General features: G+C 41.1%; 1 protein-coding gene across 1 annotated transcript; it reads left to right on the plus strand.

Annotated features, from left to right (window-relative positions):
• Positions 1 to 2,112: 2,112 nt before the first annotated feature.
• On the plus strand, positions 2,113 to 19,939 carry LOC137889187 (uncharacterized). The gene is made up of 26 exons (XM_068732893.1): positions 2,113 to 2,303; positions 2,701 to 2,839; positions 2,984 to 3,129; positions 3,436 to 3,589; positions 4,247 to 5,754; positions 5,946 to 6,089; positions 6,414 to 6,512; positions 7,287 to 7,530; positions 7,658 to 7,720; positions 8,397 to 8,509; positions 8,760 to 8,897; positions 9,105 to 9,212; positions 9,403 to 9,544; positions 10,713 to 11,231; positions 12,286 to 12,330; positions 13,136 to 13,215; positions 13,528 to 13,640; positions 13,736 to 13,919; positions 14,162 to 14,246; positions 14,796 to 14,941; positions 15,193 to 15,283; positions 16,010 to 16,158; positions 16,366 to 16,451; positions 16,815 to 16,884; positions 17,020 to 17,144; positions 18,255 to 19,939. Exons 2-26 carry the CDS (start codon positions 2,719 to 2,721, stop codon positions 18,481 to 18,483), a joined length of 4,902 nt encoding a protein of 1,633 aa, XP_068588994.1. The 5' UTR covers positions 2,113 to 2,303; positions 2,701 to 2,718; the 3' UTR covers positions 18,484 to 19,939.
• Positions 19,940 to 20,628: the final 689 nt, after the last annotated feature.

Below are 20,628 nucleotides of genomic sequence, written 5' to 3' on the forward strand. Positions count from 1 at the left end.
GTGAGTGGGTACGTTTGCTCAAAAGAGTTGTGCTTTGTCTCATAGTGACGCTTCACATTACCGCTTTCAATAATCGCCAAGGTCTCTGAACATCTGAGACACACTGGTTTTAAACTGTCCGTGGGAAGAATTAACCTGTGAAAGAGTCTGTTCATTATTGTTTAAAGACTCTGGTCACTTCTCTCTCTTTGGAGAACGTCATGTGAAATAGCTTCTCTGACTCACGTAATAACTCTTCTACTCCTCGTTCTCTTTCATCGTCTCCCCCGTGTGTGTACATCTCACTCGAGTCAGGAAACTTGTCAGAATACCCATATGTGATTGGGTGTGCTGCATCACGTGATGTGATTTACGCCGCTGAACAAGTGCCGTAAAGGCTGGAAAAGCTGCGCCGGTTAAAATAAAAACGCTCCGTCAAAATGTAATTATTCTCAATTATCTATCGGTTTTAGGTCCTGGGTCCGGATCCAACGGCATTTGGGTCCGGATCCGGACCGCGGTCCGCCTATTAGTTACCCCAAACTACACCAACACGTGTTGTCACGTTTGACGTCCAATGTCTGTGAAGACACGGCGGTGTTTGTTGGATTACAAGCTACAGCATTGTTACGTTTTCGCTGTGGTGTCGCAGAAATGTTTAACTCATCATTGCCGCCCGTACGGCGCGGGGTATCTTTGCTAAAAGGCAAATGTGTAAAACTTAACCTCCTAAATAAAGGAAGGGCAGGACGTGAAGCAACAGTTGGGCACACTATTAAACCTAACGTTAAATTACTGAAGAAGTCTTGCTAACCAAAGCCTAATTAGCTCCGAATGCTAACACTGAGTTTAAAGTGTCTTTTACGCTGTCTTGTAACGGTAGCTAGCAAAGCATTTAGCAGTTAGCTATCAGTTATGTGGTGTTATTTCCTGATCACTGTCAAGTTTCATGAAAGTTGACTCGTAGTTGTATTGTATTTCTTATTTATACCAAAGAGCATAGAGTTAAGATTATTTGATTACATTGTCAATCAACCATTTTGGAAACATTTAGCGTAAACTAGCAGCGCATTGTTTGCGAGGGGCGGGTTTAGGGCGTAGGGGTTGGGGCTAAACTGGTAGTTTAAACACCCACCAGGGACGAAGCAGAGGGGGTGAGTAGACAACGTTTTATACCGCACTAACAACATGTTTTCCAAAGATTGAAGCTTAACGTTATACAACAAATTCACAGTTGTTTCTAGAAAACAAAGTGAACGCAACTGTACGTCAAAGCAAGTCACGTGCTACATGCGTTACAGTGCTGTAAAGTTATGTTAGCTCACGTTTTAGCTCGCGCTGTTGAACCGTAACGGCTAACGTCTTTACTTGTTTCACCAGTTGCATGTTTAGCTAAATTCGTTCCCAAAATAAACTCATCTAGTTAAATCGAGGGGATTTAAAATAAACCAGCTTTTCTCTTCGTTTGATTAGTTTTAGACTGATTTCGTTATCGGTCAACGCTATCGAAGTTGCAAACTGACTTAACGCTAGGCATTTGCGTGGCTGCTAAGCTAACCGTTTTATCGATAAAGTATCTATATGGCCAACGTTTAGTGGCCAACGTTTGTGGCTATATGGCCAACGTTTAGTTTAGACCATTGTGGAAGTAATTTGGTACATGTTATGTTGTATGGATATTGTACTTTAACTGTCAACAGGATGGTTATGGAATGTAGGCTCTTGGTTCATTGTTTACCTGAAGTGGTAAAGCTATTGTTTCGACCCGACATCGTCCCATCCCCCGGTTTCGTAGTCCCCCCCCCCCAGTTAAACGTCCCATCCATAGACTGTAATGCTCCTCCGTCGGTCAATACTGTAGGGCCTGTATACTTTACTGTAAACAGCTGACCTGACCTCCGATTTTTTTTAAACATAATATTGTATTGGGGAATTTGTTGGGAAATGCATCAAGGAAAGTACACAATCTTCTAATGAATTACCTAGAAGTAACAGGAATAGAGAGAATTTAGTTGTTTTTCACCCTGTCAAACTCCAGTCCATTAGGTGGCGGTAATATGCCTCTAAGCTGGTTTGCCAACCGCCAACAATCACCGAAGAAGAATAACTGTTTGTTGAGGCAAAGTAATACAAGGCTAGTTCTGTTTTTACGCGTTCAGAGAGAGAGAGTCCGGTGTGCGAGATTAACTGGTATTTGAATTAACTGCTATCACGTTCTTTTGTCGATGATAAACGGAGCTGTTTGCTAGAAAATGAATTACACGTGCACGAGGCTGTGGTTGTGATGCTGAGGATGCTTGGCGAGGACACGAGTGAATGACAAAGTAGGTGGTAGTTGTGGATGCCTGTTCAAAAACACTCACGTTATTAAATCCTTTTTTGTCTGTCTTATATTTCAGACTATACTTTCATACAACCTGTAAAGGGAAATATAATAATGACTGTCAACTCTGGGAAACTTTGGTCCGCTCAGATTAACCTGTTAACTTCTACTCTTACTACTTGGTCAAAAAAAGCTGATTTTAGCTCACTAATAATCATCATTGCTCTCCTGCCGTCTGCCACAGTGACGTCAATGAGTAACGTTAAGTCTAGCTACTATGTAACACAGAGCTTGCATTGAATATTATAACTTGAATTTGGGCACTTTGTGAATGTAAATATGTAAGGGAGTTACGTTCTTGTAAATGCACAGTTTAATTTTGCGTTGTGTTTGTGCAGGTCCGTCCCTTTTAGAAGATGGAAGTGGCAGTGAATGTATATCCGTTGATTCCTGAACGACCAATCTGTTACGAGCTGCTGGCTTGGCTCAATGCAACTTTACAGACTGGCTTCACTGAGGTGGAGCAGGTATGCACAGGTGGGTCATTGCATCTTTGTAATGCGTAAATGAAACGTAAACAAACGGTCATGAGCTATGCTGTTATAGTGTATATTTTGTAAATACTCTAGTCACCAGACTGCATATTATTGATCACTTTTGTGTGTTTGTATGAATACCCAGGTGCAGCCTATTGCCAGCTGATGGACTGGTTGTTTCCCAGGTCCATGGACCTCTCCAGGGTCCAGTTCCAGAGCAACAACCCGATGGACACGATCCACAACTACAGTTTACTGCATGCTGCATTCAGAAAAGTTGGAGTTGTGCGAGTGAGTATTGGGACAAAAGTGGTGAACAGATGACCAGTAATTATAAAATATTTCAAATTTGTTCAATACAATTTTTAGAATTAGCTCATCGCTGATATATTGCTAGCAGTGTTTATGTTGGCTGATAAGTAATTAAAAAGTTCATGAGTAGTGGCCTTCACTGAAACATGGCGGTGCAACACGGAAGACTCCGTGAAGAGGACCGGCTCCCTGGTTGTGGTCGTAAAGCCTTTTCTAGCTTAGGAAGGTTCCTAACTGGGTGAAATGAGCCGGAAGTATCTAAGTACCTCTTTCCTCTCTCTTAAGTGCATCCCCACTGGGTACCTGATAAAGAAGAACGCCGCAGTGGCTCTGGCCTTCCTGCACTGGTTTAAGACATTCTTTGACAGGAACATCAACCGGGACAGGAAGTACAATCCTCTGGAGGCCAGAGGTGGACGGAGTATGGTTCCTAACTCGGGTATGAACAGTGTGGGTTGGTGGATATATCACACAGTTGTTACACAGATAGCCAACATAGCAAAGGTGTGGTTCATTGAAATCTATAACAATTGTCTATTTTGTCACTCTTGCATAGCATTAGTGAGCACACTGTGAGGTGCAGACTGGTGTGAGAAAAGAAAATATGGAACCTTGCTCTCACATGATAGCAATTACATGAGTTACTTTGTTTATTGAGGCAAATACTTTTCCTTATACGATGAAGTGGCACCGAAAGTTGCTCTGACTGGTTTTGATTTGCACAGTCAATATTTGATAATTTACAATCTCTTTCTGACATGCAGTGCTCTACATAACTGAAGCCAGACAACATTTCTACAACATTTTGAATTAAAATGCATATTTGCATGAAAAAAAAAGCATAAAGACCTTAAGAGTACTGTGATAAATGTACCACTTAATTATCTCTATATTTTATCATCTATTGTACACAAAGAAAAGAAAATCAATGATATTGTTTAAGCATTGTAGCGCTTTCTATAACACTCTTTTAATATCCGATTAAAGCCAAAATGAACTTTTATGTATTCATATTTCTATAGACCTATTTCTTTATTGTCTTTACTTTAACAGAGCTATTAAGCCAGTAACATTGCGTGTTTCCCTCCCATTATAGATGATCATTCCGCTTCAGCCCCTCTTCAGAAACAGGAGATTATTGTGAAGGCGGATGGCAACACAGCAAAAGAACCAAAAACAGAAAAACCCACAGAAAATTTGAACAAGAATGGAGTTGTGATAGTAGTGATATCTGATGATGATGATGACGTGACGGTGGAGCTGGAAACAGAGAAAATGGAGACGAAAGTGAAAGAAGAGCCACCGGAGAAAAAGGGTGAGCAAGCAGCAGCAGCAGCAGCGGACAAAGGAAATGAAGGTAGCACTGATACTTTGTCGCGTTTCATCAGAAGATACTGTAGTGACAATGGACATACACACTTAAATACAAGTACAGACACTCAGGTTTCTGGCTCTTCAGTTTCTGCCATCTTGGGTCCAATCCACCCCACCGACATCCTTGTGGCGTGCTCACTTACGCCGTACTGCCTCTACCTGTATGTGGGCGTGGAGCTGGACGGAGGGCAGAACACGAGCGTCGTCCTGATCGGCTACTTCGACCAGAGCTCAGGGGTCAGTGTGGTGAGGCCGCTGCTCACACTGCAGATGAGCGTTGACGCTGTTGATCCACAAACCTTAGCGGACGCGGACACTGTCACTAACGCATCCACTGCAGATGCTGATGCATGCCTGCTGATTGAGAAGCTGAAGAAATGTGGCATTCTTCTGTCCAAAGTTGTTGCGTTTTACTGTAACGCTCCACACCCAGAGGTGAGCCAGGTGTTTGTGTCCGTGCTCCAGGCTTACAACCCGAAGTTGGTATCACTCTGCGGTCTCCCCGGCATGGCAGCAAGAGCCTGCCAGGCCGGACTCTTGGCTTCCTTTAGTTGCGTGGTTGACCTGGTTAGAGACATCCACTATCACTACCACACCAACCCACCTGTTAGTGGCAACCTGAAAGATCTATTTTATGAGCCTTATAACCCATCCCAGCCGATCTCTGCGCAGTGTTTGTTTATCACACATGCTGTGCAGAGGATTGTATGCAGCTGGAGGCCTTTAGTGGACTATTTTAAGTCACTGAAGCAAGCGGAGGATGCTGACCGGATCAGAACCCAGCTGCTGGATCATGAAGTTAAACTTCGCTTCATTTTCCTCTCCCACATGTTGGAGCCCCTCCAAGCTCTACAGAAATTGCAGCAAAGCAGCACTGCTGTGGCCACTGAGCTCCAGGTGGCCGCCAATCTGGTTCACTCCTACGCAGCCAATTTCCTCCGGCCCCCTTCCGCCGAGCGCTTTTTCAGGAAACGAGACCCGAGTGTCCTCCAAAAATGGACGGAGCTGCTCCCGATAACGAAGGTGCACGTAGGTGCTCGTGCCAGAGAATTCCTGTGGGCCACCGCTGTCATAGATCTGGGAGAAAAGGAGAGGTGGGACTTCATGAAGGACGCCGCGGCTTTCTATAAAGCAGCACTCAAGTGCTTAGCGGAGAGTCTTCCTGAGCATCTTGGAGAAGTTGCACTGATGAATATCAACACAGTGCTGAAACACTCAGAAAATATCAGCGTAAGAAGATTCTTTTCTCTTATACTTAGTGAGACTTAATGTATTAGTTTGTTAAACCTGCATTAGGCTGATTTTAATGTAATATTTTAACACTTTGTTTCAGAACATGAAGATGTAAACATCTGTGTCTCTATGCTCGACTTAATGTAATCTCTATATTGCTTTTTGTGATCTCTGTGTTTTCCCTTTAGGGTAATAAATTGTCCAGCAATGCGCTGTCAGAGGTGGGCATTGACCTGGCTCTGTTTAAATGTGGGCTATCAGAGACGCATCAACTGGCATACGACTACCTCAAATTCATCAACACAGTGAAAGAGGAGCATTGCTGGGCAAAGGTACAGTATACTGATAACACAATGGATCATGGTTGCCTAACAGTTATTGAATGGAATTTGCAGCTGGTTACAGGAATGACTACCTGTGTTGTCTGAAGGTTAACTGAATGAGTAACAGATGTTGTACACTAGCTCATGAACAGGAAAAAAAAATTCTCTAGGATTACAATAATAGAAATTTAGGAACACACCCATTCTCTGACCTTGAGTGCTAAAAATGTCATTTGTTTGAATATTTTCCTGTTTTACTCCCATTATACTTTTTTAATAGTGTAGATAAAGTGGTAAATGTCCTTATAAGAGTTGCCTGTGTTGTCTTTACAGATGTTGAATGCCGCCAGACCACACTCTGCTCTGCATAGTCTCCTCCTGACCATCCTGGCCCTGCCAAGCTCTCTGGGCAGGACGCAGGTGTTTGCTGAAGTGAGTGTGAAAAGCTGAATCTGAAACTGACGGGATGGTTTACCAATAAAATAATTCAAAAAAGGATCCTATTTCACTACTAGAAGTCCTCCTAGATGATTCATCAAACTTCGATGTAATAACAGTTGGTGACTTTTTATTGGTGTCCGAAGAGCACAGCTCTGGTTTGATGAATAATTAATGACAAACATCTGCGGCTGAGATCATCAGGGCCACAAACTGTCTTTTACTGGTGTCCAAGTAGCATTTCCGTCGTCAAAAGATCCGGCCACCGCTGCCTGTGGTTCCTGTTTCCCGTCTACCGAGCATTAGAATAGAAGACAACCTCACCAAACAAAAAAAAACCCTCACCTATTTTACTTTAAATTGTGTTTATCAGTCAACTTAAATCAAATACAACATAATTTCACAACAACAAAATTGTGTCATGTGAATACATAAGCCAGCCTTTTCACGTTATGTTCCCCGACAGTCATAGCTTTTTAAATTATATTTTCATGTGTACAGATGTTTTAGAAAATTGTGGAAATTTATTGGTAAAAATGTGTACGTAGGTTTTCTCACCAGTTCGGAGCCACGTTTAGAGTATTTTTCAAATCAGATGACCATGTTGAATCCAGACTTAAGCACATCCTTCATGAGAATTTTGACCGTTTGGATATTAACTTTTTTCATTTTATTAATTGTAGTTTGGATTTCAAATATAAAGTGACATCTTTAACCCGTATACGTGAAGATAAAGAGATTTCTCTGTTTGTTTGCTCCTCTCTCAAGGTGTTTAAGAAGGCTCTTCCTCCCACTAAGGAAACCCCCGAAGCCTCACCTCAACTATGCAGTTTGGCAGAAAATCCTTGCATCAGTAAACTAAGGCAATTTGCCCAGGTCAGTAATGGTGACAAGAAGAACAAAGGGACTTCATCAGAGGATGGTGACAGGGTTGAGGCCCAACCCGGTCTACATCGTCCTTCCAACTGCTCCAGCAGTATGGTGGACTCCGACTACACAGACAATTCCTCTGGTAAGCCAGGCGTGCACTGTGAGAGTACAGCACCAGCTTCATCAACAGTTCAGTAGTGAAAATCTTATAGCAATTCCAAATACTGTGGATGATAATAACTAAGGTGACTGTTTTCTATTTTCGTCAGATGTGGTTGATGTCACAGAAGACTCCAGAATAAGTCGGACCAGAAGACTACTACAAACAGAAAGTAAGAAATGTGAACAAGTGTGTTTGAAATCTACTTAAAAATCGAGGAAAGGGTCAGTTGTGATATTTTCTTAACACTGATTGTAGGCTCACATTCGGCGTTTTCGGACCAAACTGTTCTGAGAACTACATTGGCTCATGTGTTCAAACAATAACCTCTGAAATAGGAGCTAAAAAAGTCCCTTGAAACGGCGCTCTAAGAACTGCAATCGTTTTTTAGTTCTTGTGGTGTGGACACAATAAAAAGGGGGTTCTTACAACTATGAAACGGTTCCTCCAGTCCGAAAACCCCTACGGTTGGGAACAGACAGGAGTACCAGTGTAGGAGCAAAGCAGTGTACTGCTGTAGACGAGGGCAGCAGTAAAGCATATTTTAGACACAGTTTAACTGTACACTATATTTTAATTATTTTCACCGCTTTAGGTGGCCATCAGGCAGCCCTTTGTGACGAGGAACTATCCTTTAAAGCTGCATTAAACAGGTGCTGTAGATGCTGCAACCTGTAATATGATCCTTCAAAGTACTAGTGAATTAAATGTTGTATGAAATCGACACTTGGTCTTTATTTATTTGGGAATAGTCATGACTAGAGTTGCTTCAAGATGAACAGGAGAGTCTTCATTTCACCTATTGATTATGATCATTTGTGAATGAAGTGATTGTCACTGTTTTGCAGGTGAAAGAACTCCACAGTCTGGTTTCGTTGACATCTGTGATGATGATGATGATGATGATGATGATGACTGCATGATTTCAACAAGCACACCACCCAGTGCTGTAGAATTGCTGGTAAAAACAGATTATCCAGATTTGCATCGTTAATAATCTGTATTTTTTTTGTACAAATAGCCTACTTTATACATACAGTAAATGTACTGTATTTTGAGCATAATGTTTTATTCTCAGCTCTGCAGGTTTCCGCAGCTAACTTTGTTACTTTGTATCTGTAACTGTGTGTGTGTGTGTGTGTGTGTGTGTGTGTGTGTGTGTGTGTGTGTGTGTGTGTGTGTGTGTGTGTGTGTGTGATATATATATACAGGATTTAATGGGGGAGCTGGTCTGGGGTCAAGTGGAGGGTTTCTCTCCCTGGCCAGCCATCATCATACCCTGCAAGGAAGGGAATCAAGTTCCAGAGAGTCGGGTGGTGGAGTGGTACGGACAAAACATGTCCTCTCAGGTGAGAAGATGTGAGAGTTGAGTACAGTACATAATCATGTACATAACTTGAAGGCCTGAAGCGCTGTTAAAAACATGATCAGAATGACAGATCTTTAATTTGACAACATCTTTCTGATACAATTATATTGTCGTAAACTTTGACATCCATAAGTCCCTGAACTATATCATTACTTATGTCCATTTCCATTCTCTGCTCTGATTCCAGGTCAGGTTACAGGCTCTGAAACCGTTCACTGCCTTCGCCAGGCACTTCTGTTCCAACTCCTTCGCCATCCTCGTCACTTACCGAGAAGCCATCTTCTTGGCTCTGCAGGTCTGAGTGTTTTTCTGTGTGTTTACTGATGAATAGAAACAGGACTTTATAGAAAAGTGGGTGTTGTGGTAACTGCTTAGACAGCATACAGTGTCTGTGGATACAAAATTACAACCTGAACTAAAAAAAGTGTTCATTTTTACAATGAATTTGTACTCCTGTTGACATGTTTGTACCCGTGACTTATCAGGAGGCAGCTCTACGTTGTAAGAAAGATTTTTCTGAATGCGTTGGGGACCGAGATGAGCTACTGAAACAGATGTTGGACTGGGCTTTTGGTGGATTTCAACCAACAGGGCCAGAAGGACTCAAACCAACAGCTGTCACATATGGTATGAACATCTGATTTATGAAGACCCTGAATAGATTTACTCATTACGTTCAGACTGCGGTGGGTAAAATTAATCTTTGTCAGAGGTAAGGCAAGGCAAGTTTATTTGTATAGCACATTTCAACAACAAGGCAATTCAAAGTGCTTCACATAAAACCATTAAAAGCATCAAAACATAATGCAAAAGAAAAGGAGATTTAAAAACAATTAAGAACATTCATTGAAACATTAAAAACAGTCATTAAAACAAAAAAGCTAAAAACAGAATAATAGTTGCAGTGCAGTTTAAGAAATAAAATACAGTAGTAGTAAAATGCAGAAATTGATTAATATCCTTGAATGTGGTTCAATCAAAGGCAGCAGCAAACAGAAACGTCTTCAATCTTGATTTAAAGGAGCTGAGGGTCTCAGCAGACCTGCAGCTTTCTGGGACTTTGTTCCAGATATGTGGAGCAGAAAAACTGAACGCTGCTTCTCCATGTTTAGTTCTGACTCTGGGAACAGAAAGTAGACCGGTCCCAGACGACCTAAGGGGTTGGGATGGTTCATAAGGTAGCAGCAGATCAGAGATGTATTTTGGCCCCAAACCATTCAGTGCTTTATAAACCAACAGCAGGATTTTAAAGTTAATTTGTTTCACAGGAGGCCAGTGCAAAGACCTCAGAACTGGACTGATGTGATCCACTTTCGTGGGCTTAGTGACTCGAGCTGCAGCGTTCTGAATCAGCTGCAGCTTTCTGATTGACTTTTTACAGAGACCTGTAAACACACCGTTAGTCCAGTCTACTGAAGATAAATGCATGGACAAGTTTTTCCAAATCCTGTTGAGACATAAGTCCTCTAATCCTTGATATGTTCTTCAGGTGATAGTAGGCTGATTTTGTGAGGTAAACTCAGAGGCAGAATTAAATAGGGATGCTAAGATATATAATGTGACCGGGGTCGGAGGGGTCGGCCACAGTCTTTCCTGCCTGCCTCTGTCCTGTCTTTGGCAGGTTGACACAACACAGATAAAACAAAAAATTAGAATGAAGCCAGATAATGTGTGTCAGCCTCTGGATACAAGTAAGACAGTAGGTGATCTGACACGCATTGTACATATCATGTACATTATTTTTACTTTTGTGTGAAAGACCTGATGGTCACGTGTATGATTGTCTTCTGTCCAGGTGTTACTAAAATGAACAACAGACCAAAGGTGAAGCCGAAATCTTTCCTGAAGGCCAACTGCTATCGTCCTCCCCTCAGCTCCTCCAGCCCAACGAGCAGAAACGGCACTGAGCCGAAAGAACAGTCGACCTCCGTTAGCAAGCTGTCGATCAACTCCACAGAGAAGTTGTCTCACTGGGGTGGACATGGAAAAAGTGCATTAGAGGAAGGATTTGATTCTGCGAAAAAAAGCACTAAAGGAGTCATGAAGGAGAAGGAAGAGTGGGCATCAGAGATGCAGAAACAAGCGAAGAGAGGGTGGGAGGGAGATAGAGAGTACTGGGGAACACAGTGGGAGAAGGGGAAAGGGAAGAGTAAGGGAGGGAAGGCTCAGAAGAAGAAAATCAGTCCGTTTGATGGATTTGATGACGACATGTCACCAGACTTTTTGCCGAACAAGAAGAGGACCATCACCAAATCTTACAATAAGGTCAACCAGGCGACCAGCAGTTACACCCAGCCGGACCAGAAAGTCAGAGGTACCAAAAACGATTTAAGTCTGTTGATTGAAATACGCTTCAAATCACTAGATTGTTAGCAAGGTGTGCAAATGTACGTAATGGACTAGATTGGCATCCTTTGTGTGGAAAGTTTTTTTCTTAAAGGGATTGTTTTGATTTTTTGAGGTGATGCTGTATAAGGTACTTATTTGTAGTTGGTGTATTACCTACAGTAGATGACGGGCAGTACTCCCCCACACAGGAGTACCAGCACTGGAGCAAAGCAATGTACTTCTGCTGACGAGGGCAGAAAAATGTAGTTTATAAACTTTAAAAAATTGTTTTGTGTGCACTATATATTTAGAATATTGTGTAACGACATGGTAAAACGGCCAAATATTGCTTAAACTTAATAAGGCATGACGAGCTGTAACATGACGTTGAACATGAAGTTTTTGGAGCCAAACATATTAAACTGACTTGTTTTATTATTAATGCATACAGTGCCTTGAAACAGTATTCACTCCACTTGGCCTGTTTCATATTCATTTTTTGCATTATAGCCTGGAATCCAAAAAAAAAAAATGTATTTGGATTTTATGTAATAGACCTTCACATAATAGTCATTGGTATGGTGAAATGAAAAAATCTGAAAAATAAAAAAACAGAAGTGGCGTGTGCGTATGTGTTCACCCCCTTTTCTCTGAAGCCCATAAATAACTTCTACCAATTACCTTCAGAGGTCACATAATTAGTTGAATACAGTCCACCTGTGTGCAAGTGTCACATGATCTAACGGCGCACCATTAAATATGTTATTTACAAAATGTGAAGAATATGGCACCACAACAAACCTGCTAAAAGACCAGGCAAGGAGAGCGTTAATCAGAGAGGCAACAAGCTGAACTCAAAATCAGCTTGTGCAACTGGCTGGATTGTATTGCTGAAATACCACTGAAAACTCACAATGTCAAGTCAGAAATAATTTGCAATACTAATATATTCAAATGTGTAAAGAACGCCTCCTGCATAAATGCAGCTCAAAGTACTTCACATAAAAGAAGTAGTCAGTTATTGTTTTCTTTCCTTTCAGAGGATACCGTCCGTAGAATCATGACCATGAAGCTGGACATCGAAGGTGAGTGTTTAGGCATATTGTATATATTTTCAGTGCAAAGTATTGTAAGAATCCATAATCCTCCAGGGAATCTCTAATTAAGCTTTTACGTGTTTAAATACAATTGTAGTTACTGTGAGGAACTTACAACTGCTTATGAAACAGTCTCAATTGAATACTGATGCTTTTATATGACCTATATAAGTAAACAAGACCATCAGCAAGAAGATTGACGATTTCTAAATAATTATTCCTTGATGCTTTTTATCAGTGCACCCGGGTCGGATTCGTTAGGAATTGGGATTTAATCATGCAGGCTCACCAGAAACTGTCTGCTCAGACTCCAGCGGGGCTTCTGGCAGCGACCGGCCCACTGCAGACAGACCCAGTTCTGGCATCGCTGTCGCCTTTGACCTGCAGTCAGAAGCTTTACACAAGAGGAGAACTCGGCGCAATCTGCGGCAAAGTCTCCTCCTCTGGTCAGGAGCAGAGCTTCGCCTCACTGCTGGAGACCCATGCTGTATTGCTGGGCCAGCTTGAGCAAAGGGTGGCTCTGGAGAGCCAGAACCAGGACTGTACAGAGCAGACTGTCAGATCAGGATGCAGTAAAATGAGAGGTTATCTGACGGGAATCTGGTGATTGTTAACACTACTACTCTTGTCCACAGGGACTGCTGAAATTAACACAAAACGACAGTTCCTTGTAGGGCTTAAAGTAGTTTTTTATGGTAAAACATAAGTGTGCCGTTTTACGTAGCTACACTACTATGCATCTCTTTGGATAATTTTACTTCCTCACTCGTTTGTGTCTGTGTTTTTTTGGCAGGCTTCTGTTTGTGTTGTGGAACCAAAGACGTTGAGATATTCCACCCTCTGTTTAAAGGCAGCCTCTGCTCCGAGTGTAAAGTAAGCAATCATCAGCTTCTCTTCACGTTACAGTGCAGTTACCAACAGTACGTGTCCCTCAGTGGACTGCGACTGTGAGTTACTTAAGAGGAGACAATTGAACAAAATATTAATCAGACAAGCTTTTGATATTTATTATGGGTAAGTTAATTGATATATTTATCGAGAATTTTGAAAATATTGTTTAGAAAAAGTATTAGTTATAAAACAACAATAATCGCTGGATTAAGGCCACGCTGTATTTCCTCCTGTGGTGTAAGTCTGTTGATCTTTCCCTAACCCCTGGCTGTGATGCTGTTTGTGTCTTTGTAGGATAACTTAAAAGAAACTCTGTATCGTTATGATGACGATGGATATCAGTCCTATTGTACCATCTGCTGCTATGGATTGGAGGTCATAATGTGTGGCAAAGATAGCTGCTGCAGGTTGTTCATCTTTTCCTCTATGTTTCAATCTAGCTTGAGAGCCCAGTTTCTTCCTTAGTTTAATTGTTTTTCTACCTCCATCCTCTTCTACTTAGGTCTTATTGCACAGACTGTCTGAGCGTCCTTGTTGGTCCGGGGACGTTTGATTCATTGAAGCTTCTGGACCCGTGGATCTGCTACTTGTGTCAGCCTCATCGACCCCACGGTGCTCTGATTCCCAGAGAGGACTGGAGCATTCGTGTTCAGGAGTTATTCGCCAACAACAGTGCCATGGAGTTTGTGAGTGAGCGATATTTTAGTGACACTAAGGCTGCACCCTACATTGTTTCAGCACAGACATGGCGTCTTCTCAATGGGTTGGGTCCAAACGGTCTGCCCGGGGGTCCACACATTGCACAAACAATGATCTCAGTCTTAGTATTACAAATTGAAGTCATATGGAATTTCCGTTCCTTGTAAAACATTGATAAGGAATCACATGACTCAGTTCCCACATAGTTGATTTTTTTTTTTCTTTATAGGAGCCTCACCGTGTTTACCCGTCCATTTCTGCAAACCTGCGCAGACCAGTCAGAGTTCTCTCCCTGTTCGATGGCATAGCAACTGGTGAGTGCTGGGGCTGTCAAAAATGCCGTCGTTAAAAAAATACACTCGTTCAAACTATTCAAAATGACGTTGTGTCCTAACTGGCCACGAGTGACGCAGCAGTTCGCTGTTTTGAGCTGAACTTTTGTCGGACACCCTGTTTCTAGTTCTTCCTGGCGCTCGCATATGAGATGTTGTTGTGGGAAATCGGCGTTACAGATTTCCCTGAATAACGATCCGTGCAGGATCCAAAGCAGGACATTTTCCTGAACATTTCAGGGATAGACTATATGTGTGAATGGGACTTAAATGTGAGTGCATGATGTTAAGATGTGGCACTCAAACATTACTTAAAGATGGATTTTAACATTATCTTGGTCCTTAGAGGCTTTTGGGAAATGAGGCCCTTTTGGGGCTCTTATCAATCAGAGTTTGATAATCCGATTGGTTTATTTTTTATTATAGTCACACTTTATTGTTGTTTTAAAGGGTGTTTTCCTCCTGATTCGTTCCCGTTGTCTATTAGCGGCTTACAGCCTGTATATATGTGTCTGTATGTGTTATTTTCAGGCTACCTGGTGTTGAAGGATCTCGGCTTCAAAGTAGAGAAATATGTCGCCTCGGAGGTCTGCGAAGATTCGCTTGCCGTGGCGGCCGTCAACCACGATGGGAAGATCATCGACATTGGTGATGCCCGGTTCATCACCCAGGAACATGTATGTTCTCTTTCCCTATATTCACATCCTTACACACAGTTGACAATGTGTGTGTTCGTCCTCCTTCATGCCATATTCTCTGAAATTGTGCGTTTGGCTGACAATAATATCTGACCCATTTGAATCTTAACTTCTATTTGAAAATCTAATTTTGTTGTTTTGAGTCATTTAGAGCTCAACTGATGTAGCTGAAATGACAGTTGGCTCAATATTGAACTAATCCAGCTCCTTGTTCCTCTTTGATGATCCAGATCGATCAGTGGGGTCCGTTTGATTTGCTGATCGGTGGCAGCCCCTGTAACGACCTCTCTATCGTCAACCCGTTCAGAAAAGGCCTTTATGGTGCGTAACTCTGTAGTATGCATGTCAGCTTTAAATACATTGATTTTCAAAAATGAAGAATTAAAATGTCAAATTGTCAGTGCTACTTCCACATATTTCTTGAACTGTAGTTCAGACAAAGTGGGTATTTTCGGCTCTTGGAACTTGATGCATTTGTCATTATTGTTTGATTGTTTGAAGACAATTGACAATTACTCAGTTGATCAAATAAAATAACTAAAAAGAGGTAATCGGTAGTTGCAGACCTGATTAATCAGAAACGGATGACATCACGGTAAAGAATATTTTCAGCCTCTGTGAGGTGCGTTACATTAACGAACATGTCTGCAAATCTTGGATTGTCATCATTTTCTACACATATTCTTCATACTGTCAACGGAATTTTACAGCTCCTTTTCATTTTAAAACTGATATATTTTAACTTTTTTACTGTTAATTTCTATTTTATATTCATGATTTTGACCTTTGCATTACATGTTTATTTTTTATTGTCTCTTATTTTATTTATTGTTAATTATGCTTTTAAAAGAGTCAATATAAAATAATTATATAGATAAAAAAAGATACTGAAACACCAAAGCCAATTCCCTGTATGTAAAAACCTACTTGTCAAAAACAACTATTTATAATCCTGATGATATTGATTATTTTGTCATCACTATTGTTTTTCAGATGCTGTTTATTACTTTGACATTTTTCGCTGTAATTCTCTTGTCTCTCCATCAGAGGGCACTGGCAGGCTGTTCTTTGATTACTACCGCATCCTTCAGCTGCTGAAGCCCAAAGAGGAAGACCCCAGGCCGTTCTTCTGGCTGTTTGAGAACGTGGTCTTCATGAACACGCATGACAAAGTCAACATCTGCCGCTTCCTCGAGGTTCGCCCTGTGCAGTTATAGTTGTTTGGTGTCCGGTGGATCCTTTTATTTCTTAAGCGCTCTCCCCTTCTTCTTCCTCTATCCTTCCCTGTTTTCTTCCCACCCCTTCATTCCTCCTTTCCTTAATCCTTGTGCTGCTTTTTTTCTCTATCCAACATGTTTCACGCTCAGTGGGAATGACTGTTGCTGTATCTGATTCTTCGACAGTGCAACCCTGTTCTAGTGAATGCAGTCAAAGTCAGCCCTGCTAGCAGAGCGCGTTACTTCTGGGGAAACATCCCGGGGATGAGCAGGTGAGGCGTTCAACTCGGAACCATGAATTATATGAGTTCAATTACTGTAAACTAATGGTTTTAAACTATGTGTTAGACTGGAGTAATATGGTATTGTTGTCAAGGATTATTGTTGTAAGTATTGTATAATTTTTTGCTCATTACTTTTATCTTTTTTTGCCCGCTGTAATAGTATAATTTCCCACTAGGATTGACAAAGTGCTCTATCTGTCTGTAAGACTAGCAGTAATGGTGCATTTTTGCTTTTCCATATGGTCTTTTCTCTTTTTTTATTTCCATATTTTTCTTTTTCTTTATCTTGTAAAGCATTTTGTTGCTTCTGTTTTAAGTAGAAAATAAGATTTGCTGCTTATTTCCCATCAGGCCCATTACAGCGTCCCAGAACGACAAGCTGAATCTCCAGGACTGTTTAGAGATTGGAAGAGAAGCCAGGGTCAGTGACTGAACCTGCAGATTCAATTATCTTCAGTCCCTCTATTTGAAGTACCTAATGTGTTTTTTTATTATTATGATTACAATGTTCATTTAGGTATAGATTATCAGTCACTTTATGTTGTTTTTGTTCCAGGTCTCTAAGGTGAGGACGATCACCACCAATACAAACTCTCTGAAGCAGGGCAAAGGGGACTCTTCTCTGCTGCCTGTCCTCCACAATGGAAAAGAGGACGTCCTCTGGATCACTGAGCTAGAAAAGTAGGCATCACAATAGTTATGTTTAAGAGTGGGTGGGTGTGTGTGTGTGTAGAGTATCCACATGCAAATGTCTGTACATGATCCTGGTCAGTAGGATGGTCAGATCCCCTGTGACCATCCTACTGACCAGGATGGAAAAACTGAGGTCTCACCAACACTGGTTATTGCTGCTGAACTGTTTGTCTAAGTTCAGTTTCATCTATGAACTTCTCTAGCGTCAGCTCCCAACATGCTGTACTGGAACTAGCTAACAATGACCGGATTCACACTATGGAGGAGCTGCAGGATATCAACTCAACAAAAACACTAAAAACAATATGAACTCTTTAAGAGACAAATCTGTATTTCTTTACCAAAAAAAGTGTGCTAAATATGTGAAACATCACAACAGCAAACCGCATGAGAGCAGTTCAACAAAAGGAAGAAAAATGTCCCACCTCACCTTATTTTTAATAATCCCTAGAGCTGCAACTGTTTTAAATATCAATTAATCTGCCAGTCTGTAATACATCAGAAAACAATGTCCTGGAGTTTGAGGTGAGGCCTTCAAATGTCTGGTTTTGTGGGACCAACAGTCAAAAACCTGAAGATGAGCTAAAATGGGCGCCTAGTCTATTTTTGACAGACGCAGGGAGTTGCACAGAGCAGATTGAGGGCAAGAAATGGAACAGTTAGAGCATCTGATCAATCTTCCAAATAAACACCCTTTGCTGACTCCTGATCACTGCAGCCACAAATGTTTGATCCATGTTGTTCATAATTGGACGTTTAACGGTATTCACTTTGTCTGTAGGCTACAGCACAACAAAGTAGGAAATAACCATAAACACAATTCAAATAGACACAGAAAGAAACTATTTAACTACATAGGCTACTGGTAGAAGCACAAATATCCAGGAAGAATTATTAAATTAACTAAATGTAAAAGTAGCGCAGGCAAAAAGCTCCTCTTCTGAAACGCTCCAGCTGTGGTTTGAAGCTGTGCGGTGCAGAACCGTGGCCCAGCCAGAACGTGGCACAGCCTCGCCCAGTGGAATCTCGGTGTAAGTTTAACAACCTGAGACTTCAGCTAACACATACTACATGACCTTCCCCTTTCTTTTTCATCAGGATTTTTGGGTTCCCCAAACATTATACCGATGTGAGAAACATGAACCGGCTGCAGAGGCTGAAGGTGCTGGGGAAGGCCTGGAGCGTGCCGGTCATCCGTCACCTCTTTGCTCCCCTGAAGGATTACTTTGCCTGTGAGGAGCTGCCTCCTTTGACCACCTCCAACTCCATGCCCTCTCCACCCTCTCCACCCTCGCCTGCATCTCCAGAACTGCAGCAGCTGAGATAGAGGGGAGTTTGGTATTGTTTTGTATATTATAGTGTGCGTTTTTGTAATATAAGAAGTCGGTGGAGCATTAATGAACTATGCAGTCCCTCTACTACTTTGAACTCACAGACGGGCTTTTGTGGATCACTGCCACAGGGACAGAATGGCTAAACACTGGAGTCTCTTGCATCTGGTCACGCATGCAGTTTGTGGGCACAGCCAACAGTCACTTAGGCTTCAAACGCTGCTGAAAATGACAGATCCTGCTCCCTCCAGCTCTTGTCTCAACTCTGTTAATTTTCGTCCCGAACCTCTCCACCTACTGGAGTTAAAAGACACTGCCAATCCTCCCTTATTTCTAAGGCTAAAAGAGCCCCGTTGAAAAGCAGAGGCAGAGTGTCCTAACTGGTCATATGTTCATTTTTTACACTTTTATCTCCGTGCAGGAGAAGATGAGGTCTATCTCTGTCAACAATGGTGCTGTCTGCCTATGAAATATCATCATGAGCATACATATACTCATCTAAATGATTTGTTTGTATTGTCAGTATTTACCATGAATATTGAGCACATATCTTCAGGTCATACATGCTTCCACATACGGCATAAAAGCTTGAGCTTTTTATGCATTTTTTTTAAATCTACATTTTAATTAATTTAAAAGTGAATCATGTTCAACTGAGAGCTGCCTCCCAACTTTACTGTGATATTTGAATGATGTTTGTTGTTTCCAGGAGAAGTGTGTGTGTGTGTGTGTGTGTGTGTGTGTGTGTGTGTGTGTGTGTGTGTGTGTGTGTGTGTGTGTGTGTGTGTGTGTGTGTGAGAGACACACTTTTACATGAACAAAACTGATGGACGGAAGAGCCTTTATGCTGCTGTGGTGCTAATACAGTAACAAAGAAGCCACACTGATGAGTTCAGCTGCTGCCTAAAAATAGTCATCAGTATCGTGTTTAACTTGAATGTTATGTCATAAGTAAAAACACAAAACCTCACTACACTTTACCCCAAGTTGATCATTCTGTGTTTTCACGCCAAAGAAGATCCAGTCTACAAATGATCGTTTTCTTCTACCGGCAGCTTATTTGTTGTTAAAAAGTAGTGTTAGGTTTTTTTCTTTTCTTTATCAGGGGAACTGAAATAGTTTCAACAGAATCATTATGTATGTATAGAATACTAGTAAACAGTGCTGAGATCTATTTTGATTGATAATTGTATCATGAATGTGGGTTTTTGAGAACTTTTCTTTTCAGTGAAGGCTGTAAGTGGGCTGTACAGTATTTTTGCTCATAAGACCAGGAGGATGGATTCAGAGGTGTGAAGGTGTGAATAATCAATATTAAGGTTCCATATCATCTCTGTACTGTAACAGATACTGTTTTTTAATGTGTGAGAGATACACTGTGTATTTTGACAAGTGAATGTGTGAATGAAAATAATTGTGAATCAAATAGATTTTTTACTTAAGACTGTCAAATAAAACGAAAACATCTAAAAAAAAAAAAAGATTCACTTTTGTTGCGTTTTTTTTACTTAACTTTTAGCTTTGGCTACAGGGCTGAACAGTTTGTGCAGTAGTTTAAGGCTCACTATCTTTTAACTACTTTACCCGTGTAGTTATCTTGTACTTTTTTTCTTCAAATGCCCTTATATAGTTTATTTTTTTATTTTAATCTATTATTGTACTCCTTTATGTTATGAATATGAAATGTTCTGAAAATGTTTTTCAATTAATGTTATGAGAACTGCAAAAAAAAATCTTCACCTATGCAACAAAACGTCACGCCGTCGTTACGTTTAGACATTATATGCAGATGATGGAGTAATCTGGAAGAGGGGAAAAATGTTTGCTTATGTGATGAAAAGTATGCAGAAAGCAATTGTCAATGTGGAGATATAGTCTGATGACTGGGGATTTACAATTTCAGTTAAAAACCACACATTAATGCATTACATCCAAGGAGAACTAGATTAGAATTAGAATTCAGGGTGGATTTAACGGAAATATAGCCGAACTGACAGCAACCTGGTCAAACAGTACGAGAGGATCTTTTAACTGAAGTTTATGTCATTACTGAACTTACAACATTTAGGACTAGATGTACATTTCTGTTGGGTACCGGCTCATGTTGGAATAGAGGGAAATGAGGTTGCAGATAAACTTGC

The sequence above is a fragment of the Cebidichthys violaceus genome, unplaced genomic scaffold (genome assembly GCF_023349555.1).
Source record: "Cebidichthys violaceus isolate CVI_PGR_0920_01 unplaced genomic scaffold, fCebVio1.0.p SCAF_6, whole genome shotgun sequence".
In the NCBI taxonomy this organism is placed as follows: Eukaryota; Metazoa; Chordata; class Actinopteri; order Perciformes; family Stichaeidae; genus Cebidichthys; species Cebidichthys violaceus.

Coding starts and splice junctions, on each gene's coding strand:
- LOC137889187 (XM_068732893.1), top strand. CDS start 2,719: ATGGAAGTGGCAGTGAATGTATATCCGTTGATTCCTGAACGACCAATC. Junction 13,641..13,735: donor GGCAAAGATAGCTGCTGCAG/GTTGTTCATCTT, acceptor TCTTCTACTTAG/GTCTTATTGCACAGACTGTC. Junction 17,145..18,254: donor TGGATCACTGAGCTAGAAAA/GTAGGCATCACA, acceptor CTTTTTCATCAG/GATTTTTGGGTTCCCCAAAC.